General features: G+C 39.6%; 1 protein-coding gene across 8 annotated transcripts in view; it reads right to left on the bottom strand.

The window, feature by feature from the left end:
* Positions 1-27,761, bottom strand: part of naaladl2 (N-acetylated alpha-linked acidic dipeptidase like 2) — a 445,610-nt gene that overhangs the window by 249,329 nt on the left and 168,520 nt on the right. For all 8 annotated transcript variants that reach the window (XM_084354597.1, XM_084354602.1, XM_084354598.1 and 5 more), the window contains 3 exons: positions 18,762-18,938; positions 16,674-16,851; positions 14,978-15,139 (listed from right to left, as the gene is read on the bottom strand). In XM_084354597.1, coding sequence (XP_084210723.1) covers positions 14,978-15,139; positions 16,674-16,851; positions 18,762-18,938 — 517 coding nt within the window. The remainder of the gene's footprint in view (positions 1-14,977; positions 15,140-16,673; positions 16,852-18,761; positions 18,939-27,761) is intronic.

Raw genomic sequence — 27,761 nt, 5'->3', positions numbered from 1 at the left:
ATATTTGGAAGTCAAACTAAACAAGTACACGGTTAAGTACGTAAAAGGTCGAGCTTAAACCACAGAGTCATTTTGTAAACTACGAAGACAGTATGCTTTTGATGGGGGTGAGGGCTTACTGCAGTTCTTCATCAAAAATGTGGCTGTGGTATACAGTCATTCCCTTGTCAATGGATCATTTTGAGCTATTCTAGCAGCATGGCTTTTCATATATCAGTGTCGAGCAGTCCGTCCGGACTGTGTCGGCAACTACAACATGGATTTTCATGAAACTGGGTATTGACGTTCAAATTACCCCCAGGATACATTGTATTAACTTCTCCTCACTTTTCATCTAGCACAATCATCAGGTCAAAATTTCAATATGTCCAGTACGTATTAATACTAGAACTAATGATATGCCAATAAGCTTCAGTCCTACTTTGTGTTTAGTGCTAAACATTATACCTGCTAAACAAATGCAATGTAAGAAGGTTAGCATGCTGATGTTAGCATTTAGTTTAAAGGACCACAATGCCAAAGTACAGACTCATAAGACTGTTAGCATGACTGAAGACTTGAATTTAAAAAAGGGAGATTTGTAGACTAAATGTTGCCAATCCATCAGGGTAGGCCCTCGAGATGGCTCTGAAACACATTTTATTACCAAGTGTGACGGTCCTCTGATATCCAGCCCCCTACCTACCAGTCTTAGGCTTTCGAATCTTAAGATATACTTTAATTTAGATTTTTTAAATGTCAGTGTTTTGCTGTGTTTTGTTATTTTATGACATTCCTGCTTTTAGCTTTGTTGTGCTCCTCCAAGCTTTCATGATGCTTTTGGTCTTTTATAACTCTGTTTTGCATTGTAAAGCATTTTGTTGCCTTTTTAAAGTGCCAGGCCAATAAAGTTTTTATTTTTCTACCTTGATTGATTACATTTCAGCCAAGCGTGATAAAATTCTTTAACTCCTGTTGATGATGTTTCCACCCTCTTCTTCTATATTTCTACTACTAGTAGAATGATGACAACGATCACCGATGATGACGTTTCTGAACTTTTTACCAGCCAAAATCACATCAATACCAGCTCTGATGACATGTCATCACTGCAGTTCTGGGCTGTAATGCCTTTAGACGATAAGTTTTTTTGACACTGCAAGTTCTCTAATGAGCGATGATGATTCTACTCACATGGGGCCATAACAATTCTACCTTTGGGCACTGATGAGGGGAAGTAATGTCATTAATTACCTAAAGCTGTGATGAGATGTTCAATCAAGTCTGACTAATTGAAAGAAAAGTTAAGAGAGAGACACCCATCTTGAGTAAGTGACCCTATGGAGTGTGTCTGGACTCCTGACAGAGTGGAGGCTCCCTGCCTCTTGGTGGTGCAGATGTCACAGTGTGTAAAGTATCAAAACTCTCCATTTCTGCAGCTTAATCTGTATGTTCTCTGATTCTATGTCAGTAAGACAATGATGTGGGATTAATGTAAATCTGTGTCACCATTGGAATCCATTGCAAGTATTGTAAATCCAAGCTAACTTTGAAAACTTCACACAGCCACACTGCAAACCTACAGGGCTGAGTACTCCATTAAAGCTCCATAAGCAGCCGCCTAGCCATGAGAACCCAGATGGGCTCTTTGCCATCTTAACTCGAAAGCTAGAAAACCCAACATAATCGTGAAGGCTAAAAGCAACAAAAAACAACTATCTGCTTATATCTCACACCGTTGAATTTAGACATTGCAAATTGGAAAAAAATAGACAAATAGATAGAAAGATGTCATTTGTAAGTTGAAATGAGGGGGTCACCTCGGTGCACGTACTGCCTTTACACTATCCAACTGCCCTTCAGCGCCAGATCATCAGATATATCATTGAAAGACAAACGAGCAGACGTTTAGTAAGTAGACCATTGCAGTCGCCACAACTCAAAGTTTGACATTGTTGCAACAGTTTATGGCAGCATTGAATGAAGAAATAAAGTTGCAGCTTGTCCACTAAACACAAGTTTCTTCATTCACTTGGTCCATGGCAGAGATGTGAAGGCAGATAGAAATGAAAGGCTGCCAGCCTGACAGCGTAGCGAGTCAGCCTTTATTTTCCCGAAGACATCATGCCTGGTGGCCGAGAAAACTGCATTTGAAAAGCAAAGGTTTATAGGGAACCAATCTAAATGCTGATGATGTAATTATTCTATAGCCATTACATTTTGCATCAACCTATACTTCATAATGATAAGTTAAAGTAAAAAAACACACTTCTCTATTGCCACTTTAACCAGTAAACAATAAATGGACTATGTTAAAGGCATAGAAAACATAATGACATACAGCAAATATAAAAAAGTAGCATTCCTGACTCAATTTTCACAAACCAACAGGATGTAAGTTTCCATCAGTTTGTAGTCATGACAACTTTGACTTTGACGTTACCAGGTCCAAGATGTTTCTATCTCATCATATTCCCATCAAAACGCAGGCTGTGTAAGATAAATCTAACACCGCCAGTCAACAGGGTCATGGATATTTAATCTGTCAAGGCGCCGCTGCTTGGATTTTTTAAATGATTAAATGATGTTGAAAATTCAGGATTGAAGCTTCTTCTGTGGTTACGATGACTCACTTACTAAATGATTTCAAATTCCAAGTATGTGTTGAGTTAGAGACGGAGAAAAGTGAAAACAGGATAAGAGGATTCCTGAAGAAAATGTTACTGAATGGCTCATTCGTATTGATTTGAACACAAATCGGAAATCAATTCCAACTACCGCAGTAACAGACAAAGAGACCACATACGTACCCAGAACAATACCCACACATACACACAGAGCATATATCACTGGTACCCACTGTGCTGTATCCACAGATTTGGGAGTGTGTATCCCTGTAATGAAGCCCAGCCTTGAGTGAACAGTATACATGCACGCTCAGCAAAAACCCATCAACACTCTCTCTCAGTCTGTTATTTATTCCTGCTGTTGTTGCTCTTTCTTCTCTGTTCATGCTGGGATACACAAGCTATATTATACACTATGCAGATGGCCAGTCTTTCTATGAATTTTGACCAAGACGTGTTGCCCTCAGATGATTTATTCCTCATAGTCCACTGTTCCATCTGCACACCACTGATAAAGAATGGAAAACTTTTCTCCAGTCTTATTCTTTTGTTTATGACGTTCATGTAGCTGTTACTTTTATACTTTCTTTCATTCTGACTCTGGATAGATGTTGATGAAGGTTCTCAGTCATCCAGGTCATGGTAATTCGAGGTGCTGTATCGTAGGCAACTGGACTCTTGTAGACGTTTCACCTCTCATCCAAGAGGCTTCTTCAGTTCTAACTAACTGGAGGGGAGCTGGAGGCTTTTAAACTCTGCGTGGGAGCGTCCTTACAGAGTCCTTAGGGCCACTTGTGAGCTCTGAGTTTCAGAGTCCTTAGGGCCACTTGTGGGTCGTTGACCCAACCAGCCTTCATGTGTGTTGCTAGGACTAGGTGAGCCCAGGTGTGAATGGTTGTTAAGCTGTCTGGGGAGAGAACTCAGTACTGATGATAGGTAATGTCGTAGGCCACCTCCTCTGCTCAAAGACGGCCGTTCCAGTTTGACAGTCTTCTACTCCTCTTTAAATCAAACCAATCAGTTTGATTGATCCTCAGGTCCACATAACATGTTCCTCTGCATCAAATGCAAATCATGGCAGCCTTACTTCAGCCCAAAGGGTGTTGGGAACAACAAGCTGAGTGTAGCTGCCAAAATAAATAAGGCAGACAGAGAATAACGTGCTAAAAACAGGTTGGCTAACAAACAACTATCAATCAAACAGCCCATTATGTCTTCTGCATGATATCAGGTGTTGGAAGTGCTAGTGCCACTTTCTTATTGTCTTTTTAATGTGTCAGGGAGAAAGATGACTTTTCCTGTTGTACCTCAGTGAAACTTCAGCTGCTACATGTTGTGAACATGAAGTTTCTCAGTCATCTAGTCATGGTAATTCTAAGTGTTGTATCGTAGGCAACTGGATGTGTATCAGTTTCTTGGATGAGAGGTGATAGGTCTTCAAGAAACTGGAGCAAATCCAGTTGCCTACGATATAGCACTTCAAATTCAGCTGTCACAGTTTCAGCACCATTATCACAGGGCCTTGACCCTGATACTTAAGGCCGCTTTACTGTCGTACTTGCATCACAAGTAACACAAGGACTAAAACGCAGTGACACATGACGACAACAGCTCAACTAATGAATAATCATATATTCATATCATGTTGTGGACTGGGTGGTGCAGAGCAGCGCGAAGTGAACACAGCGCCACACATGTTGCATAACAGCAGCGTGCTCTGGTACGGTGCCTCTCAAATCACGGACTGCAGATTTTCAATGTATCTGATCTTCAGGTAGATGTCTGCAGGGATTTAATGAACAAACGGAGAAATTCATACAGAATAAAGCAGCTGTGGACAACAGATACTGTGAGAATTGCTTATTGACATTCAGATAATACAAACTCCCCTTCATTTCTGTATTCACCACATTAAATGTTTGTTTTGATGCAGATTTAAATGCTTCTACTGGTTGGAAAGCATTCAAATAGTTTATTTACATTAAAAGCATTATTATTGTTATTTCTCATTGCTCCAGAAACATATATGGTATAGAGTGGCATAGGGATGATGTATTTCTGGAGGCTTTGGTAGTTACTACCACCCTGGTTCCTTTGACTAAAAGGGATTTTTGAATTGGATTTTGGATTAATGCCGAAAACAAACTGAGGCAAACACAGGCTTATGATACTCAAAAGTTTTGCTCAGCAAGATAATCTTCACAGATGAACAACACCCTTATGATTTTTTAAGCATAAATTTAATCACTAGAAGTAAAAACCTATTGTTAGGCTATAAACAGATTATATTGCAGTCACAGGACTTAAACTTCGCCACCACTGAAGTCTTACTTACGGCATGATGGCGTTTAATGTCCGCAACAACTTCTTTAGTCTCATTTAGCCACTTGTTAGCAACTACCGGTTTAAAGACGCATAAGCGCTTTATAGATTAATTGTGGGGCATTGTTTTATGTCATAGAGCAAAACGTGTAAAGATCTTAAGCCTGTGGTGACCACAGACCTTATTCTAGGCATTCAGCCAAAAACCCATTCTAAAAGTGCAAAAATGCTAACTCATTTCCGGATTTCAGGACTCATTACTACAGCACTCTATGGACACATCCTTTAACTGTAAAGACTCAATTTCCACCAAAAAACCCCAAATTTTTCACTACCTCATATTTGCACCTCTCATTCCATCTGTGCACTTTAGACACAAAAATACCACACAGACAGGTAAAAGACAACAACCTAATAAGGTGATTTGAACATCGCTTCACAGATTGTCTTCACTCTTTAGTGCTCCTCAGTTGTATTTATACTTTTTGCGAATGATATTAGATGCCTATCTAATTAACCTGAGACACAAACACAGATGTCTACACATTTCAGCCTAGTCTGACGGAGCAAATATGCTCCTGTTATAATTGATTCAGTTGTCTACACATGCTACATAATGACTCATGTTTTATTCTATGCGCATAAACACAACAAAAAGCCGATTCTCGTGCTTATAGTCTATATTCCTCTGTTTGACATGCATAACTACACTGATTGTGTGGCTCTGAGCACATCCGATGTAGACACAGACAGGACTAATGCTGCAGCTCTGCTAGCAATCCACCATGTCATCACTCCCAACTCGCGCCCATACAGCTGAGTTAGGTGGAGGGAGGGTTCACGGTTTGAGTTCAAATAATAATATTAGTTATGTGGGGTGAATTTATCTAACTAACCTAAGGTAAGTCCTGTGAAGTGAAAGTCCTGCTGACCCATTTATCCACACCTAACTCCTCTCTACGTGGACTTTTCCTGCTCTTGATACAACATCACCTGACTTCAATAGCACATCAAAACATTGACACTGGAGTGGTGTCTAGATGAATATTTTAACCATGTGTCTCAGTCTTCTTCAGTGGAAAGAGCGTCGCTGAGATGGAGATTTCCACAATCAGTGGGTATTATATATTTTTCCAATTTTTTCAAAGTCTAGTCTACATATTTGACAAATAATGTACTTCAGTAAAAAAATATTGCCTTTAGGTGACAGTTGTCACAACTTTATTCTAAACATGAGTTGGCGATAAAAACTGTCCAGAACAGCAAACCTTTGTATCACAGAAGTTTTAATTTACCACAAAATGTGCAATCCCCGTCACCATTTGCTCTCCTCGTTGCAGCAAACCCTTGCACTGCATCACCACGGAGCTTGTGTATTATGGCCTCGGATGCTCTTTCTCCCTCTATTTGTATTCACTCCCTGACGCCTGCTCACCCATTCCATCTTCATTTGTTACTCTTATTCCCCACTCTGTGTATTGCCTCCCCCCCTGCTCCTTTTCTCCCTCCCGCAATCGCTTTGTATCAGCAAGAAATCATCTTCATGAGAATAAAATATGCCTCCTCTATATTTCAACACCCAACACTGGGACATTGAACATTAGAATAATTCTAAATGTAACTGCTGCAAATTGCATAATGTCTCAGTTCGGATGTTGTCTCACTTATTATGCGGTGGATTTGTATTCAACTATTCAGCATCATATTGCAGAGTCTGATGTTATTGGGAAAACCAAACACAGTGTAACAGATATGGCTGTCATATTGTCACAGCGTTATTTCGACGAGGGCTGTGTTTCAGTCCACGTACCACATGCATACAAACACTAGCACGGAAATACAGCAATATGCAAGACTGCACGCACGTATACACGTAGAATGATACATGTAACCTGGATTTACATAACTTTAGAGACGAAAGACAAGTACAGTAAAAAAATGTAGATGTAGGCAAAGTTAATTTGATTCAAACTGCTGTAATTATCGTTTTAGCTAACTTCTTGTCCATTCTGCAGTTAGCAATCCCCTCACTTGTCACCACATGAAAGCTCAGCAGTAATCTCCAGACATAGCAGCAAACAGGAGGATCCTGCTGTACGTGTTCATGATCAGACAGGACGACCTCTTTATGGAGTTCTGTCCTGATTGGGTGAAGTGGGCAGGAAAACAATAAAATTATTATTATTATTATTATTATAATTATTTATTTATCGATTTATTGTTTCGTCTGAGCCCAAAGTGATGTCATTGAATTGCTTCTTGTCCAACCAATAGTCCAAAACACGAAGACCCTTCATTTGCTAGAATAATGACTCCCAGATTCTACTATGGTCACACGTAATTATATAAATTAGTCGTAGAAAATATTTGGCGATCGGTATGGCTCATCCACACTGTCAGGAAAGGAAAATATGAAATCATGAAAATATGAAAAATCACAAAAACACCAAAATATACTGGAGGTAGGCTTTTAGTATAAGTGCTGTTGCTATGGCTACATGCAATATATTGTGTTAGTATCAACTTGAACTATCCCTGATGCCTCCTAGTACATTTCTCAGGGAAACGCAGTAGCCAATAAGTAAGTCTTTTGTACATAATATCCACAGTCCTGAGTTGACACACGCATAAATCATCAAGGGGGCACCAAAATAACATAAAAACCTTGGAATATAAATCACTGATGTTAATTCATCCACAAATGGCTGATGTAGATAAGTGCCTGTGCTATCATGGCCAGAGAGTCACTGCAATCAGTCACTAAAGCAGCTGATTTCCCTGATTAACACTTCTTTAATGAGAAGAGGAAGTAATCAGTGAAATGAGCTGCATTGACATGGCAGCAGATGAGAACCTTTAGACTCGTGGGTCATGCCGGGAAAATGTTCAGAATCGGAGCGACAGGAGATGCACTGTACATCTACAGGGGGTGATATTCATAAGCAGCCTCATCTTTAATTAGGCGCTTTTTATTTTATGCTTAATTCTGTCGTCCACATCTTTCACAAATGATCTTAGTCTTCAACAAAACACCAATGCTTTGGCGGTACCCCACTGAAGGGTGGCGCCAAAGTACCTGTATTCCCACTAAACAGTTTTTTTAAGGGTTAGATAAAAAAGACCTTTAGTAAACACATTGAGAAATATATTCAATGTTGTCTATTCATCATTTCATCATTGGACACTGGAGGACCACCAGCCGCCCAGAATTCAGCCTCCCTTACCACTCTGCTAATCCTGTAGTGTTTTGATCTGCATTTGCATGACTCGGATGTGCTTTTTAATTTACCAGTGAAATATTAAAGAGTAGTAAAAAACTGTTAAATCAGCGTTACAGTTGCCTGTTTACAACATCCAGCAGAAGCAAAGCAATATTAGCATTCATTTAGTGTCATGTTCCTTTCCCTCCCCACATGTCTGTTTACATTATACGATACTATAGCTCCTATATTCACTATGCTTTTAACTCTGCTTGGTTCTCCACCCAACCCTGAGAAGTATCTGTCTCTTTAGCTGCTAAATGCTGCACGATGTTCACCAGCTAGTCACTAACATTTCCATCTGCTGTCTTGCACTGAACTTTTTGTTATGACAGTGAACTGAAATACACTAAAGTGGTATTTGGTAGAGTCGAGATCAGAAACATATAGTTAGAGCGATTTTTTTCACCATTTAAGATTCAGTTCACACCCTTCTGAGGAGTCCAGTCACCAAATTGAACCAATACCTTCAAATTTTCCTCCATTATCCAGCAAAGTACATTGTGTCACCCTCATATTGGAGGCACCAACATTAACTTGTTTTTGAATAAATGGCAAATATAATTTCTTCAAGGCAATATACTGTATGTCTCAATAATCCTCATTCCTCCGAGAAACAAGCTGTTTTAGTGGCGAGGACTCTGCGAGAAATGCAGCCGAACACAGTGGGTGAGAATTACCTATAGCTCCGCCTCGGTGATTAGTGTCTGAAGCAGCTTTCACTCCATAAAACCCCCCAATGACTTTAACCGAGACATGACTCTGGTGAACAAGCACTCCTACGTTCTCCCTCCACAATCTGTTTCCAGGTAGCTCAGCTTTCTCACACAAAACTCCTGAAATCCTTCTCTTTTACAGGAGTTCCACAAAGAGTTCAGCTCATCTGAAAGTCTTTGAAATGTCAGAATAAATTAAAGTTTTTCACTTAAAACTGGACAAAGTAAATTAGCGGTGTAATCAGCTGGCAAGCGAAAGCTGAAGTAGAACAAACAGTTTTCCACTTCGGGGCTCCAGGCCAGTTATTCTGTGTTTTCTTTCATTATTTTTAACTGTATTCAACACTTCAAATCCCCAGAGAGCTGTACATATGCATATATCAATGTCTGTTTCTTTCTTTAATGCTAGTTCACGTTGTCAAATTGTTGTTCTTTAAAGTTCTTGTTGAAACAAACACTTTGTTTTCAGTTTTGTACGCCTTCATTTCACACCTGTTCAGACCGCCTTTACGGAGGCACACAACTCAAGTATTCCAAAATTGTGGGTACTTTAAGCCCAGCTTGTACAGCGTGGATAGCTTTATAATTATTGTAATCTTCAGAAATGCACAAGGGTTTAACTGTGACCAACTTCTTGAGCTTTTTATTCTCACAAGATTCCCCAAGCACTATTTTTGTCAGTTTAGTTATGAAATGACTTTAAGGCTTTTTGATTCTTTGACTCTTTTAGATACATGATGACTCATATTTTGCATATGGACATGTTTGGATCTATTTTTCTTACACTGAAAGACATAAATGAGGCTTTTCAAATACGCAAAAGAGGAACTGGTGGTATCCTTAGTGTTGATGAAAGGGTCCGAGAGCCCCCATATTATGCAGGTTTTACATTCCTAGTTAAAAAAATAAACATAAGAAGTAGTCAGCAGTAGCAGAGATAGCTACTGTGCTTAAAAGGACAATGAAAAGAGCACCAGCTGCAAAGAAACTACAAAGAAATGGGGGTTAACTATATAATACATAACATTTCTGCATTAAAATGTCTAAAACAGACTAGACCTTTGCTATCCGCCATGGCAGAGGCAGCTGGTGATGTTTTTTCATCTTGTTAGTCTCTCTCTCTCTCCATCTGTGTGTGTCATCATGGCAAAATGTGGTCCTGGAGGAACAAATAATGGCAGGAACTACAAACAGTTTAAGTAAATTCCCAAGTGTTTATATGTCCTTCAGATGTTGTTAATGCGGCAGCTCACAACCGCATAAGATAGTCATGAAACTTTACAGGTGTCTAGTTGCGATCATAATGAAGGCCAAGTTTGAAGATGTGTGGTCCGACCCATGAAACACAAACTTGTTGACGCCTGTCACGGCTGGTGTGATCCCATCACAAGAAGATCTCTACATACTGTATACATGTTGTTAAGTCGTGTACTTACATCATCCCAAATGTTAACAAAAATGTTAAACCCAGAAGAATTCACTATTTTGTTCACTGCAGTGGTGCGTTCATTTGGGTCGCCTGTCGCTTTAACTTCCAGGAGTGAGTCAGAGTGAGGAGAGATGATGGCAAACGTGATTAAACTTAATGTGAATAAAACTTTACATATTAAATATAATACCGCTTCCTTAATTATTTCTGCCTGAGCCACGTCAGATATGATCATCAGCTATGGTGGTTCTTTGACAATGATCCCACTCTACTTTGATTGAGAAAGCCCTAAGAGCTAAAATTACATATGTATCATGCATTTAAATAGACCTATTGTATTGCTAGTAACAGTCACATAGTTGTTTAATTATCTAAATATCTACATATAGAAATAGATTTCTATTTTAGCAAAAATGTCAAACAATTTAAGATCAATGGTCGGTACTGTTTGGCTCCTACATTTTTTCCTGTAACAGTCTGTCCATGTTTCAGCTCTCTGTAGATTTGATATAACTAAAGGGAGGTGGTAACTTTTTTTGAGTAGAAATCTCAATGCAACAAGTGCAGCTATCAGTCCTACTGAAATATATAACTGAAGAAACGATGCTGCTCTAAATAGACTACAGGCAAGTAAGTAGAAGCTATAGCAGACATTTAGCTTCACCATCCATCTTGTCCCTCATCAAGTGAGGTCCATGCTGTGATGCATTCGTAGGCAAGAGAGTACTTCTTCAGAAAAATCAAGGAACAAACAAAGAATTCACAGCGGAAACACTCCAAGCATAACAGATAGTGATCCATGACGGTCGTTGTCCTGGCGCCAGCACAGCAAGATATACATCATCCAGATAAAGCCGTATAAACTAGATAAAGATCCGTCACCCCAAGACATCAGCCAGCGAGAATCGGTAGCAATTACATCCCAGCGCTTAAAAAAAAAGCATTTCAAGGATTACCTCCTAAAATCACTCTGTAAAAACCCTCAAACTGAATGCAATTGTTCACATTTAAGATATATGTGGGACAATATGCAGAGAAACAAAAAAACATAAAATGCTCTGATGCACTTCCCTATAGATGTTAGAGTGAATTTATTACAGTAGTATAATTAGCTATAGAGATAAGCATTAGACGGGCCAAGATACTCGCAGTGGGAAACCATCTTCTAGGGATTTGAACTTAATCCAGTTTCTCTCAGAGTAACTCTGCATTCTTGCACACCTCTTTGAAGTGTAAATTGAAAAAGAATTGGATTCATAAAGTTTCTACAGTGACGAGTGTGAAAAAAACAGTCTGCTATGTTTTCCCCATAAGGGAAAAAATAACAACATTACAGGCCATTTGGCTAAGAAACAAGGAAGAGTGGGAAATGTAAACTAACAAGCAGAAGTCATCTGTCTGCACAGTCTTCATGTTCCAAACAATATATGTGTTGATTGTTATTTTATTGAATATGGAGCTACTCAGGCAGGTGACAATTATTTAATCAGTCATGTCGTGAGAATCCCACAAACCAAACAGCAAGTTATTCAGACTGCGATATTTCCCCTGTACAGTCATACAGAGCTGTTAGAAAATGCTCGGCAACTGCCATCGTCTCCTTAGTCTGTTTCTCTTAGGTCTTTCTCTGACTTCATAGCTCCTTTTATGTGTCTCTTTCACTTTGTCTGCCACTCTCTCGCTCTCACATTTGCCTCTCTTCTCCGAGACTCAATACAAAGCAACTCAGTCAGCTTTATTTCTCAGTTGTCTGTGCCTGATAAAGTAAATACAATTATGAAGCCAAAGGAAAACCTGAAGGTTTGAATGCAGAGGAACATGTGTTGTTGGCTGAATGAAAGAGTCAACTCCTGAGAACTCCTGGCAGAATCAATCCATGAGCATCCATTCATTAAACCCTTTCCAAAAGGTCCCTGCATAACATTATTTGCCTTCAAATCTCCCACTTATATAAACAGAGTACAGCCGGGACTCGTGACTGCCAACCCAGAGAATCCATAAATGGTAGTTCCATGTCTTGAAAAGGTCAGTTTCAAAAATTGTATTTGTATTTGTGCAGCTGTATGAGATGCAAAGGGGTGTGACAAAAAAGTCAGGTGAACACTTTATAATAATTATCATTAATAAATGGTAACTTGATAGTTAATTAGACTTTAGTTACTAGTTATTTCACTGTTAAACAATATAAGGTTATATGTACCATTTATTAACCAGTTGAAAAGCTTTATAAACATCAGTTGCAACTTTTTAATGGCCATCCAAATAATGTTTAAAGATTAACTACGATGTATTTATTGACCATTTACAAAGTATTATAAGCATCAGTTGCAACTTTACATGAAACAACTGATAAATATTGATAAACCATTTATCAATATTAAAGCATTTATTTGTTAAAAGTGAAATAACTATTCCCTTAAGTTTAATTAACTATACATGTACCATATATTAAAGATGGTTATTATAAAGTGTTACCAAATTCCATATTTGACAACATTGCAGATAGCTCTTGCCATGGTGCTAAATCATGGTAATGAATGCATTTCGCTTTTGCAGATGAGTTGCGTATGATTGATTTCCAGGCTTATAGACTGGATTGTTTCAATATAATAATTTGATATCACAGTTTTGACTGTGTTCTCCTGCTTCATAGCACAAAGGAAATTATGTTTAGCGGTCATAAGGTCTAGTGACCAAAACCATAACATGACCTCATATTGCTGCTTGAATGGATGTTTCTGTTGGATATCATCTTTAATTATCTAATTGAATCCTCAACTTTGTGAAAAAGTGGTTAATTGTACACAGGTCAAAAAAAGTTTGATGTTTAGTAAGTAATATGGGTCTGTATCTTTCAACATCTCAACAGAGTAGACAGAGGCCACTGCTAAATATAATATAATACTATAAGTGGGTCTTTGCTAGTTATGTATGGGTGGGTGGGTTGTTTCTGGCACCTAGAAATATAAATGTGAGAAAATAAATAATGAAAATTGTGGAAAAACTCAGAAAGGGAAGCCATGGTGACATGATTGTCTCAGTTCAGTGGCAAAGCCAGTTATCTCACAGAGGCACATATACCCAGGCATCCCATGATCCTTTGGCTTGGAGAAGGCAGTGTTCAGGTTGACAGAGGTTTGTATCAGAGTTGGAAAAAAAAGATTTGCTACCTTGTGGAGAGACGTTATCTCTCATTTCCACTTTCACTCTACCATCATCATCTATTTTCCTTCCTCGTTGGAAATGGATGTGTGCCAGGCTTGATTTTTTTTTAACTGTTGATTATGGTGATGGTAGACTTGGGCTTCATTGGACAGCATTGCTTTGCTCTTCCAACAACTCTAAAATCCTCTTTTCTTCTCAAATTTAGTTTTTCTCTATCCTTCTTATAGTACCTTCATCACCAGTATGCATTCCCTCACGTCTCTCTCACTGTATCAACAAGTTGACAAACCTACATTTTAAACCAAAACTTTGGCCATTGACTGCTTCTTTATGGTTGAGATTTGGTTAGGTTTAGGCAATGGAAACCACTTGGTTAAGGTTCTGGTCATGATCATATAAACTAAGATTGTTGGTAGATACTGTACCAGCATGCGAAAGGCCTCCAGTGTCAAAGCTAGACACTAACCTGATGGTCTTCATGGTTATTGTTTGGTTAGGTTTGGGCGACTAAAAGGCACTTGTGTTCAGGTTAAGGAAATATTGTGGCCATGATTACAAGAAACCAATGTGAACTGTTGGTAGCGGACAGGAAGCAAACAGCAGTCTGAAGGCTACATGAACAACCCTGACTGCTGGTAAAAGACGAGATGTAAAGAGACTTCAGGGCCAAAGTTGACATTTGGTCTCTATTATTGAGGTTACGTAGAGTTTAGTCAACTTAATCTACTTGGTCAAGGTTAGAGGAAGACTGTGGTCATAATTAAAAGGAACCAATATGGCCGACAACATCAGTCATTTCAGCAGGTGCCATCTATTCACATTCACCAAACCTTAGCCATAAGTCAACTTATCAACTTATCAAACAGTAATTTGTAATGGTTTTGGAAGGGACAAACAAATGATGTCCGGCAGATCAGAAAATATAATTTGGAGGTCTTGGACTGAACACGAGGTCTGACGTGTCACAGTCAGATTTTTTGTCACTATGGTTTAATTTGGTTAGGTTTAGGTAAAACAATTTAGTTTAGGTTCGGGAACGAATGTGTCCACATGCCAGCGTTGGCTGTTTGTACAAGACAAGATTTGAACGCTGGTCTATTCTGTTTGATGCTTTGTTAAGAAGATCAGCTTGGTTGAGGTAGGAAAAGCACGTGATGACAAGAAACAAGACACTTTGTCTTTACGGTTAAGTTGTTTGTTTTTGGTTGGTTGAGGTTAAGTAAACTCGTGTTACCAGAAAAATTGCATCCTGTCTCCTGTTGAACGTCCATGCTGCAAGATATTACTTTGACATTTAAGCCTTGTCTTGTGCTTGTGTTTCCATTTAACAAGCAACCACTCAGCACCTCACTCTCCCCGTGAAGCCAGTGTAAGTTGTAAAGGGCTGTTGAGTGAGTGGATCTGCACAATGTCACATTCCACTTACGGCATTTATTTTCACCTTCTGTCCACAACAAAAGCGCAATTCAGTAAGCTTACCTCTGAATAGCATCTATCTTGTTGGCTGTGATGCCTCTCAGCAGCTCCTCCAGCAGGTCTGAGCTGTCAGATGGGGGCACAGGTGGTTTGACAGCAGGTGTGTGAGCGAACCAGCCGATCAGTAGGCCGAGGACAAAAAGCCCCATCCCTGCCAGGAAGTACCTATGAATGGAGTTGACAGGGCTAAATGAATGGATGATTGAATGCATGTGAAAACAGCTACTGTTTCCAAGGTAAAGCACCTTAAAGAAAAACCCTGATTGTGCCTAATGTGCAGTTTCATATTTAATAGGCTGGTATTACCTTCATAGCAACAAAGACAGAATTGGTGCATGTGGCTCAATGTCTAAGTGTACCATTCAGACCTTGACGTGAGGCACCCTGCAGTGGTGCTTATCTAGAGAGCATGCAAAGCCCGGGAATGTTCAAAGGGTACTAAGGCCTCACCCCTACCCTATCCTGTGCAGTTATTTTATGGCAATGAATGGGGTAATAGAAATATATAATGGTTAGATGATAATTTGAGAACAGGCACGATCAAGCACGAGTGTCAAGGTGACTCGCAAATGTGCAAAACATTGTTGTTGGAGTACGGAGACAAAGGCACTTCCAACATCCAATTAAATCTACACAAAGAAAAAGTTTATTTGTAAAGCCATGCTGATATGTAAACTGGTTAATGGTAAGAGCAAAAAAGCAGATTTCCATAATGTGGCTTATCAGTGACCATTACTGTGCCATGTGTCTATGATTCAGTCCATGATTTAGAGGACATGAGAAAAGCTTTGCAGCAATAAAACCAGAAAACAAGCCATTCAATGTAATGGCCTTCTCTGTTTTCACATGCATTCAATCATCCATTCATTTTTGGACCCTCTGTGTCGTAAATAAATGATTTACAATCCGGACTCTAAATCAGTTGGGACGATCAGTTTCGCAACTTTCCCAGTCTTTTGTTGCCCCTGTCCCAGCCTGTATGAAACATGTTGCTGGCATCAAATTCAGAATAACAAAAATAAAGCATTGAATATATCGTCTTTGCACTGTTTTCAATAGATTTTTTGTAAAATAAGGTTTCTTCCATATTACCTCTGTGTAGGAGCAAGGAAGAAACTCATAATTATGCAGCTGGTGGTTTGCCCACGCTGTGGCCATCTGAATACTCAATACCCTTGTCATGGGACCCAAAAAAGAGTTGGAGGAAATTATACAATGGAAATCAAAGCTTCTCGTCACGCTACTTTGACACAGCTAAGCTAGTGTGCATTGTACCTAGGCCCAAAATCATCACTATGGACATCAATCTCTACTCAACCCACAACTATGTAACCGCTCTAACAACATTTTCTTGCTCATTCAGTGTTACACAATTCTTGGCAATCACAGGGAATGGAACAACAATGCAAAACAGGTACGTAAGGTCACATCAGCACGAGGGCATGGACTGTAAATATTCCACATTGTCACTTTTAACACTTCACAGTCCTCTAAATTGTTAGATTTTTTTTTTTGCACTATTTGTGCTTGAAATGTTAATTCATAACATTGTCCATTTTGGTGGATTTGGTGACACCAGCTATTTTTAACTCTGCTGTACAAGATCACCAAAATATATACAAGTTGTGAAGATGACCCTCCAGTGCCCTGCAGCAGGGAATATCTGACTTGAGTTCGACAACTCCAGTCCTTGAATTACCTGAGCAGGAAGCAGTGGAGTCGTCGTTGCCCTTTATGGCCCGGAGCCCTGGTGAAGTGGGAGATGTAGTTGGGATCTTCTTGCAGTCGTTCAAATCGTCCATGTGGTGAGACTGAGACAGACGGCTGGATGGGTTCCATCAGCTCAGGATCAGGGTCGGGGCCTGGGTCTGAACACCCTGATAGTAAGAAATAAGAATAAAAGAGAAAAAAAAAGTGTTATGTGTCAAATTGACCTGCACTGTTTCAACACACTCAGAAACCAGCAACTAATCAGGTTAAATCAGTGAAATGATGTATGTAATTTCTGAGAACAATAGACAAAGGAAGCATGGGATTTGTTGTCTTAATTTGTTGAACGACCACTATTGCTGATGAAAATCTATCTGACGTGACTCTGGCAGGAGAGCTGACGAGGTCATGTTTTAGAGTTTCATTCAGGTTATGTTTAGTGTCATTGGCTAAATGTCATCATAAGCTTGGTGTCGTTATTCAGTAATCCACTTATTCGCCTTTGAATAGTCCAACTGAGTGCCAGCATCAGGACGAAATTTTAACAGACCAATGCTTTGGTAAACTAAGATGATGGACATGGAAAACATTATACATGCTAAACGTCAACATGTTAGGATTGTAATCGTATGAGTATGTTTGTTTGCCAATATTAGTGTTTTGCTTAAAGCACTGCTGCGCCTAAGCACAGCCTTTCAGAGCTGCTAGCATGGCTGTGGACTCTTAGTATTTTCGATCTGATGACTCCAAGAAGACTCTCTGGTATATTGAGATCACAATGACCTTACAATAAAATATGTAATTTCATGGTCAAAACAAAAATTCCAATATCATCATGATCAAGAGAAAAGACATAAAGATCACTGCATGCTTAGCGTCAACGGACTTTTCTAAAAAAGAGACATTTGGGTTTGTTTATAACTTACCACCAGACTTCAACTTTATTTAATTTAAACAAACTGTAAATGGGAAAAGGAATAAAAATGTAACGCTAAGTCTTGAGTTTTGGAACGATCAGCCCATTTTCTTGAGAAGGCATTTGTGAGGATAGAAAACTGCCACTGATACAGAACTCCAGGCACAATTCAAAACAGTCCTTCAAAGCTGAGGAACTCAAGTCTAGCTTTAGGGTACTTATGAAGTTTTTCACTTCTGCATCTCATGGTAGTGGCAAACTTCTCACATTAAATACAGTATTTCTTTTTTCACAGTGGCAGGTTGTTTCAAATTATGTGTAAGAGTTTCTGCAGAATTTCTGTGCAAAAATACCTTTTAAGATCATCAAAAGCCTGAGAAAGAAACTTGTTTTGGCATGCTGAAAAAATCTACGAACCTCAAGTTAAATTACACAAAGAACACTGGATTATGTTTTTATTATAAGCATGTTAAAGTCATGCATCAGATGAGATCTTACACATGTATACTGAATCTGGCATGAAATGGTTGCGTAAACAAGCCTATCCTTATTAAAATGAAGGCATATCACATTAGCACATGTCATAAAGCAGAAGTAAACAATATGAAAAATGAGATGTATTATTGTTAAGCAGATGATTTGAGTAAATACTTTTTACTCCTGAAATCCCTGCTTTGTTTGACAGTAATGAGCCGCGGGATGCTCATTAATGTGGGAAAATGTTTCATAAATAATTCACAAATTCGTCATGTTAACTGTCCTGACATCAATCAGACATTATTCATTTACATTAAATATGAGCTGTAATTGTCCTGTTAGTAGCACATTCTAATCACCTCTTCATAAACACATCATATTGCTTTAAGTGGGACCAGCTGCATGACATGGCACACTGTGATATGCATCTTCGTGTGTTATGATTTGTAAAATGGCTGTTGTATTACAATTACCTGTTCACAAAGGAATTAATATTAGACAGCAATTACAAATTGTGTATTAACTACGTATTAACTGTGTGTTTACCGTGAGGCAAATAAATGTCAAGGTAAAATCTGGGATCTGCTGGTCACTGAGGCACTGTGACAGTTGATGTGGGCATTTCAATCCTCACTGGCACGAAAGGTTTTAGGAAATTGTGAGTGTGTACCACACAAATCCTACCTGATCGCTGGCAGTCTACATGTTGCATCTGCATGCGGTCCATGCTGGGTCCTGGTTCCTGTAGCTCCTCCTTGTCCAGGTCCCAGTCCAGATCCAGACCTCCAGAGCAGTGCAGCACTTCACCGACCAGTGGACCACCCTGGGCGTCACACACCTTCCTGTATGCCATAATGTCACCTAGATTTCAAACGCATCAAATTGTCATTCAGTTGTCCACGTTTTTAATTCAATACTTAACATTTCACCCTTTTCAGCTAAATATCTGAGTCCCAGGGGAAGTTCCCGGGGTTACAAAAACATGGGTAAGGTTAAGGCTATTGGAAACATTGAATCTAGCACATGTTGAACCTGAAGCCAAACCCTTGTTTGGTTTGCATGTATTTGAATGCTCAACACAGTGGGTTGTCAGTTGACATCCATTGCATTGGGGCAAACATTGAACTAGTACAACTTTTGTGTTGGACCAGAGCATTTTTGCCAGACTCACTGAAATGTGTGAATTGTTTTCACACAGTGCTAATTACGCTGTGTGCTTCAAGCTATGATGATCTACTTTCCCATTAAGTGTCAATTTTGCATGTGATGGGCTCCGCAGACAAGTCAGCAATAATAAGCAGGCAACTTCCAGTTAGACTTTCAAAGTAAAGTTTGCTGATGAACATTTCACATTATGACTTTTGGACTGTTAATAACATTGTAAAACAGTCACGGTTTGGTTAGGTTTTGGAAAGGATCATTCCCTTTGGTTAAAATAGCTACGTTATTTACATAAGTTAACTTACGTATGCATGCATCATAACTTAAAAACAAATACATTTTGACATTTTGTCACTCAGGACTCAAACCCGGTCTCCTTGGGGAAGGTCCTGTGTATGAGCCATCCAACCACCTGCCGACTCAGTCTCTTCTTGCTTTCCATACTACTGCATTACAGGGGCGACTGCATAAAGGAGGTTAGAGGGCTAACTACAGCATCATCTTTAGAAGCGTAACACCACCTTTAGGCTGCCGTATTAGATACGTTGGGAGTGTGAACAGGCTGATATGCATCGGCCCCAGTTGAAAACAATCGACACATCCTCAACAGAGAAGATTTTACTCCTGTTTGAGAGATTTTGTCTGACACAAGCACAAGAACATGAAACATAAAGACGATGGAGCAGCTGTTAACTTTCTATACCTAACCCTAACAGATCTTACCATTACATTCTAATACACCACTTACGTCATACCCTAATCAGCATAAGGCATGGAGACATTTGCGATCCATACTGAGACCTCTCTAGTTAACCGAGGCAGAGTGTGTAGAAAGCCTGGTACAAGCCACCTGGGTCAGATTAAAACTGCTCATTTGACTCAAGGTAATGGATGTTACGTGAGTGCTGGTTATAGACGGAAATGTGATAAATGTGGTTAAAAGCTATTTGGGCTAAGTTACTGACCAGAGCCTCTCAGCACACAATTATAAAGACTAAGAGCACCGCAGGGTGCTGTGATGCATTTACAAATACTAATGTGACTGAGAGAATGCAAGCTAGGCCGACACGTAGAGTTAAGTAGTGGATCTGACCGTGTGTGTGTGTGTGTTTGTGTGTGTGTGTGTGTGTTTTGCCCAGTTAAACCAGCTCTACCGTCAATATAGCTCCTACACAGCTTCCATTAAACCCGCACCAGGGCTGGGATCACATGGATGAAGACTGTGTGCGTGCATGCGTTTGACATCTGAGATCTGACTGGAGATCAGCTATATAAAACCTCCCAGCTCGTGTCTTTGGTATGTCATTAAGTTTAACAGTCCCTTTTACACCCTCCATCATCAAAATCCACCATGAATGGGCAAATGAACTGCCCAGTCAATAACCACTTGGGATAAAAAATAAAAAAAACATTTAAATAAAATCAAACTCCCCAAAAATGCGGTCAAACTTATAGGCCATTATTCATTGAAAACTTTTCACTTTACTAGATACTTTATTCTTCAAATGATTACTGGTTCAAACCACCTGGAGTCAAGTTGAGAGAAAAGGAGACATGAGCAGAAAATCACTCAGAGCTTATAACGTAGTAAATATCGAATGATACCAAAACAACTCCTTTATAGAAGGTGAAGTGACAACTTTGAATACACTGTGCCTTATCTTATTGTGCAAAAATAAGGCAAAGTAGAGATGGGCACGTCATATGACATACAGTTCTGGTTGTGGCCACTACATAAAATCAATAGGCCTTGTGTGATTTCTTTTTTACGAGGATGAGCCCTTTAAAGCCCACCCGATGACCCAGAGACCTTTCAATTGCCATCCTAGCAAAAAAAAAAAAAAGACTGTTGGTTTTGACCAGTTAAACTTGTCATGTTTTTTCCAAGGATTATGACATCGGAGACCAAATTTGCCCATACTGCGTTCAGGTTTAGGCTGTTTATGTAACCACGATAACAATGAATGTAAAAACGGTGTCTGTGCTTTAGTTTGATTTGTTGTCGTTTAATGTTTTGCAGTTAAGCTCAGTACAAACATTTTACAACTTTTCATCTTAACTCATCAAGATGCATCACCTTTCCTTCAGACTGTATTTGCCATTGCAGTATATTAAGTGTATAAACTTAATATTAAAATAATAATAATATTAAAAACTATTAAACTCATTAATAGTTTAATATTTAAACTCGTTTCCATCGGGTGCGTGTCTCTGACGCTATTTTGCTCTGTTCGTCACGATACTGCATATCCCACCGAGAGCGTTACAGAAGCGGAGCGTGCTGCCAACTAATACAGTAGACCTCCTGAGATTTAGCTTATTTAGTCAGATTCTCCTTGATTTCTGTGCTTCTTGTCCCGGTGGAATCTAGGTGTCATACTCAAACCCGAAAGTAATCATTATATGATGCTGTTGTATGCTGCTCAATGAGTGTTACTCGATGTATGTCACAATTCCACATGAATTCAGCTCCGAATAGGTCACAGATGCCTGAGTGATTGCTGAATTGTCCTTGTTTAGACAGAGTAGCCACTTTTGTTTTTTAGGAAGCAGATTCAAGAGAGATTGAGATGGAAAGAGGAGACACTGGGGGAAAGAGGTACACAGCTGGAGACAATTAGAGGAAGAGTCCTGGAGAGAGAAGAGAGGCACAGTGAGGAAAAAAGACACAGAGGCAATGACAGACACACAAAGCCAAACAGTTGAAAAACAGGAAGGCAGGAAAGAAGAGGCAGAGTGTTTATAGATGAAGGCGAGTGGGTAAAAAGCAGAGAGAAGAGGTCTGGGAGTTCCCTGGCATCAATCTTCAATGCTTCACCACACTTTCATTACTTCTAGCTCAATGCAGATGAAGGATCCTCTCAGTAAAATAGAACAGAAGTTCATTTAACTGCTGACCTCCTGTTACAGCCACACACACTTCAGTGGGATTTTAGCCTGATACCTTTCACTGCTGGGGAGTGAAAGCCGTGTAACTAGATTCTCTTTCCTTTCTTTTTTCCTTGTATGTCCAGGCCATTTGACTTCAGTACGCAATGTGCTCTTTGGATTTCAGAGAGGCAGTTCATTAAAGATTAGATGGTTGCTTTGTACAATACAGTTTGTCTTAGCCTATTTGATTTTCCACTTTCTCTAGCTTTTTCCTTGGTAAATAACTTGTGCAACTTTTGGAATATTGGCCTCTTATGGTTCATTTCCTTTTGGAGGGGACTGGGACTGATCCAGGCAGGAGCGGACTTACCATTAGGCAAAACTAGGTGGTTGCCTAGGGCCCCAAGTTCCTGAGGGCCCCATAAAAATCCTCATACACTTATGGTTACTACAGTTATTACTTATTTGCGCACATTAATTATGTTTTTGATTAAAATCCTCTCGCTAAAATGCCAGCAGAATGCTAATCGTATTATGTGTGTGGCGGGGCCCCCCTTCAGTCTCCACTACATTGGACCAGTCCATCTTACTGCGCATGTGCAGAACGGATCCAGGAAGACAGCAGCAAAACGAAAACAAATGGCGCGAAGTGGCGAGAGAAGAAGAGGAGAGTATAGAAGAGAAAAGTAAAGAAAAGAGACAGATGAAAAGAAGCTACCCCAGCCGAGCTGACAAGAGGAGAGAGAAGGAGGAAAACAGAAAGCTGATCGCCAAGTTACAGAAAGTGACGACTGTCTTCACTGCGGCTGCAGCAGTGGCTAGCAGCAACAGCGGCTGGCAGCAGCAGCAGCAGGAATAGCTTCCAGGTCATGTGATCAATTGACTCAAAATCATGTTGGGATCATGTAACTACACTGGCTGCATGAGATACGACTCTTGTTTTTACATTTTACATCTGTTCATAATTTTTTATAAATTTTTAGGCTATATGTAAATATTAGCATCTTAGCTCAATAGCTTCTCAATAGCTTTAAACACAGTATCTCTGCTTTAAATATCCCACATTTTTATTTTGAAAACAGGAAGTCGGTACACGCTGTAGCCGTCTTCTCCGTGTGTTTACTGTAAAGTCTGCAATACGGGTGCACTTGAAATGTTGGAGTGGCTGCGAATGTCGAATATCCAACTTAAAACTAACTTCATTGAAGTCTTGTCATGATGTATTTTCCAGCTGGCCCAAGACGATTTTTTTAAAGGGTTTTGGCTGAAGAAGTCACCGCACAAAGGAAGACTCTTTCAGTTTATCACAAATATTAGCATTAAATCATCATTTTGAGGGTACATGGTTTTCACTGGGCAGGAAGGGTTTGAATTATGTAACCAGCAACGTAAATGATGTACAGTAGTGGAGTAGAAAGTGCAGTATTTGCCTCTGAGATACAGCGGAGCAGACAAAATTGAAGTTGCATGAAATCCTAATATGTCTACGTCAGCACTTGAGTAAATATACTTACACTTCACCACTGGGTAAGAGCCTTATACTGTGTTTTGTGTGTGTTTGTTTTCAGAATGAGGGAGAGAGACAACGTGAAAAAGGGACAGGAAGAGAGGGACAAAAAGTAAAACAAATAATACATGTGTATTCTGTTAAAATGTATGTATCTGTATAATTGACCTGTTGTTTTGTGTGTTGTCTTCTCATTTCAGAGGGCCCCAAATTTCTTAAATCCGCCACTGGATCCAGGGGCACTCTTCTGATTGCCATTCTTTTAAAAAAACTTTTATATTTGTACATTTATACTTAATATAAGTGGTGTAGTGAATCGTAGATGTTCTGCGCTGTATAGCTGATTGCTGTATCGATATTTTTCAGGCAAACATGGCAATAATAAAGGACACAAAGGACCACTACAGTGTGAAAAAAATAGCCTCATCAAGTACAGTGAGTCCAATATGTATTTGATCCCTTGCTGATTTTGCCGGTTTGCCCACTAATAAAGACATGATCAGTCTATAAATTTATGATAATATGTATTCAAACATGGAGAGACAGAATATCAAAAAAAAAATCCAGAAAATGAACCTAAGGAATATATATTAATTGATTTGTATTTCATTGAGGGAAATAAGTATTTGATCCCTTAGTATTCATTAGGAGTTCTGGCTTTTACAGACCAGGTAGACACTCCCAATCGACTTGTTACCTGAACTGAAGCCACCTGTTCTCACTAATCACCCGTGTGAAAAACACCTGTTCACAGAATCAGACAATCAGACAGATTCCAAACTGTTCACCATGGGGAAGACCAAAGAGCTGTCTCAGGACCTCAGAGTCAGGATTGTTGATCTCCACAAAGCTGGAATGGGGTACAAAAAGATTAGCAAGGTGTTGGATTTGAAGGTAACAACCATTGGTGCAATTGTAAGAAAATTTAAAAAGCATAACATGATCATCAACAGACCTCGGTCCGGTGCTCCTAAGAAGATTCCACCTCGTGGGGTAGCAATGATTCTGAGAACGGTCAAAAATCATCCTGCAACCACTCGGCAGGAGTTGGCAAATGACCTGAAGGCAGCTGGGACCACAGTTTGCAAGGAAACAATAGGCAACACTTTGCGCAGCAATGGGTTAACATCCCGCAGTGCCCGAAAGGTACCCCTTCTCAAGAAGGCACATGTGGACGCGCGCCTTAAGTACGCCAATGATCACCTGAAAGATGAACCAAGTTATTGGGAGAAAGTTATGTGGTCGGACGAGACCAAAATTGAGCTTTTTGGCCTCAATTCTACCCGTCATGTGTGGAGGAAAAAAAATGCTGCTTATGACCCCAAGAACACTGTGCCCACCGTCAAGCATGGAGGTGGAAGCATAATGTTTTGGGGGTGTTTCTCCGCCAAGGGTACAGGGCTACTTCACCGCATCACTGGGAAGATGGATGGAGCCATGTACCGTACAATCCTGAAGGACAACCTCCTCCCCTCTGCCAGGAAGCTGAAAATTGGCCGTGGTTGGGTCTTCCAACATGATAATGACCCGAAGCACACAGCAAAGGCAACAAAGGATTGGCTCAAGAAACATCACATCAAGGTCATGGAATGGCCCAGCCAGTCACCGGACCTCAATCCGATCGAAAATCTATGGAGGGAGCTGAAGGTCAGAGTGGCCAGGCGACAGCCCACCAACCTTCATGATTTAGAGAGGATCTGCAAAGAAGAGTGGGCCAAAATTCCACCTGGTGTGTGTGCTAAACTTGTGGTTAACTACAAAAAACGTCTCACTGCTGTGCTTGCAAACAAAGGCTTTGCCACTAAGTATTGAGTGTGTTTGGCCAGAGGGATCAAATACTTATTTCCCTCAATGATATACAAATTAATTAAAATATATTCTTTAAAGTTATTTTCTGGAATTTCTTTTTGATATTTTGTCTCTCCATGTTTGAATACATATTATCATAAATTTATAGACTGATCATGTCTTTATTAGTGGGCAAACCGGCAAAATCAGCAAGGGATCAAATACATATTGGACTCACTGTATGTACTTCATGTAATGAGTCATAAAAGCCTCCATTATACGCAGTTGCAGATCAAAGCATTTTTTTTTTTTAAATAGCAGTCATTTACAGAGCCGAGTCTGAGAACAAATTCTGCATAACAAATAAAAAGTCTGATGCAACAGCTGCTTTGTTTGACCTTCACAGCTATGCATAATCAAACACAGCACTGTGGCTTTGAAGAGGTGAGCAAGAACAGCATTGGTATGCTAGGACAAAGTCCCTCTTCAAATAATGCCTCTGATATAAAAACTTGCACACGAGGACACGGACACACGGACACACACACACACACACACACACGGACACACACACACACACACACACACACACACACACACACACACACACACACACACACACACACCCGACTACTTCTATAGGAAGACAAATGCAGGCTTGAGGAACAAAGTTGTCTTTCATCTTGTCTCTTTCAGCTCCAGGCAGATTGACAGGTCATCTGTTGTATCTGCTATCTTTCACTACTTTACAGTAAATTCACCTCTCATTCATAAATTACCTGCAACACCGACGTGCTGGTGAGGCTGTCGAACACATTTAGTGTGATCAGGGTGGAGAGACAAAGGGCAGGAGAGAGAGAGAATTATTTTTTTCCCAAAACACTCCTCCTCACCAATCATTTCATTTGACATGACCTTGTCAGCTGCCATAGTTGCAGAGCATGAAGCGGGCTGTCAGTCATGGCTTTCCCTCCCAGCGCCAGGAAGGCAGGGGGGAAATGCTCGCAAAAACCACAAACTCTTCATAATCCCACGTAAATTATGAATTAAAACAAACTCAAAGTAGATTTTTACATCCATAAATAAAACACATGCAGATTTTACCATAACCCCTCCATGACCTGATGGATCCCCTAGTGGTACTCTAAGATAATGGAAGAAATGGTAAGAACCACTTGGGACAATAAATAAAAGCAGCAGTGTAATGAAATGATTGAGTGTCTCCATGGAGACTTTGTTCACATTTTACAGCGGTCAATGGCAAATGAGGTTTCCTTTTTAAGAAAACTCTAGCATAGCATAGCATACTACTAATACCATACTATATTGTGTAGTTTTGGGGAGTTTAAATAGTGTTTCAGGACAACACAAGATTTTCCAGGACACTCTGCTTTTTCTCCAATTTTCCTTGACTGGAAAACTGGTCAACTCCAGATTTTCGTTCTGTTTTTGTAGAACATTACAATTTTACGGTGAAGTTTGATCTTTTGGATATAAACGTCATAATTTCATCATTTTATCCTGTTAGACATGTGTGTAAACTTTTTTTTTAAATGATACTACATATAAATTGTTGAGTAATGGCCAAAAATATGTTTTGTGAGTTCACAGTGACCTTGACATTTGACCACCCAAATCTAATCAGTTCATCCTTTAGTCCAGGTGGACATGTTTGCCAAATTTTAAAAACAAAAAAAATCCTCAAGGCTTTTCTGATGTATCAGGTGGGATGGATGGATGGATGGATGGACGGATGGATGGACTGACAACCCCAAAACACAATGCCACCGGCCATGAAATTTAGGGCATAAAAAACATTCTCTCTAACCCAGACAATATACTGTCAACATAATGTTCCATTTTATTTTATGATCAGTTTTTCATAAACACACCAACTCTTAGTTACAACATTGGAAGTGCTTTGACATTTCAACGGGTGCGGTGATCACTGAAATGTGTACTTGGCATCTGACTTCCTGTATATCTCCTATCACAATTCTGCCACCAAAAATTAAGTACATTTCTTTTTCCCCAATTCATTTTTGAGTAAATGTAATTCCATGTTTACTGACTCTGACACTCTCACTCTGACTAGCTCCGTTTTTAATCTCTATCATTTCCTGAGGGAAATATCCGGCTCTTTAGCCGCTAAATGCTCCACTATGTTCACCAGCTTATTACTGTGTTTCACAAAGCTTCGTTATGGAAGCGGTGAGAGCGAAGTAAAGCTAAACAATGAGCTTGTTATAAAGCGTCATAAAGCCACACCTTAATTAATGTCACATTGTCTCACATTGTTATTTGACACATTACTGTTTCATCATGTTTCTCTCAAACGTATTTGCTAGAGTAAATTG

This window comes from Pagrus pagrus (assembly GCF_965226575.1).
Source record: "Pagrus pagrus genome assembly, chromosome: 6".
Lineage (NCBI taxonomy): Eukaryota > Metazoa > Chordata > Actinopteri > Spariformes > Sparidae > Pagrus > Pagrus pagrus.
Note: the sequence above shows the minus strand (reverse complement) of the source record. Positions and strands in the feature narration are given on the sequence as shown.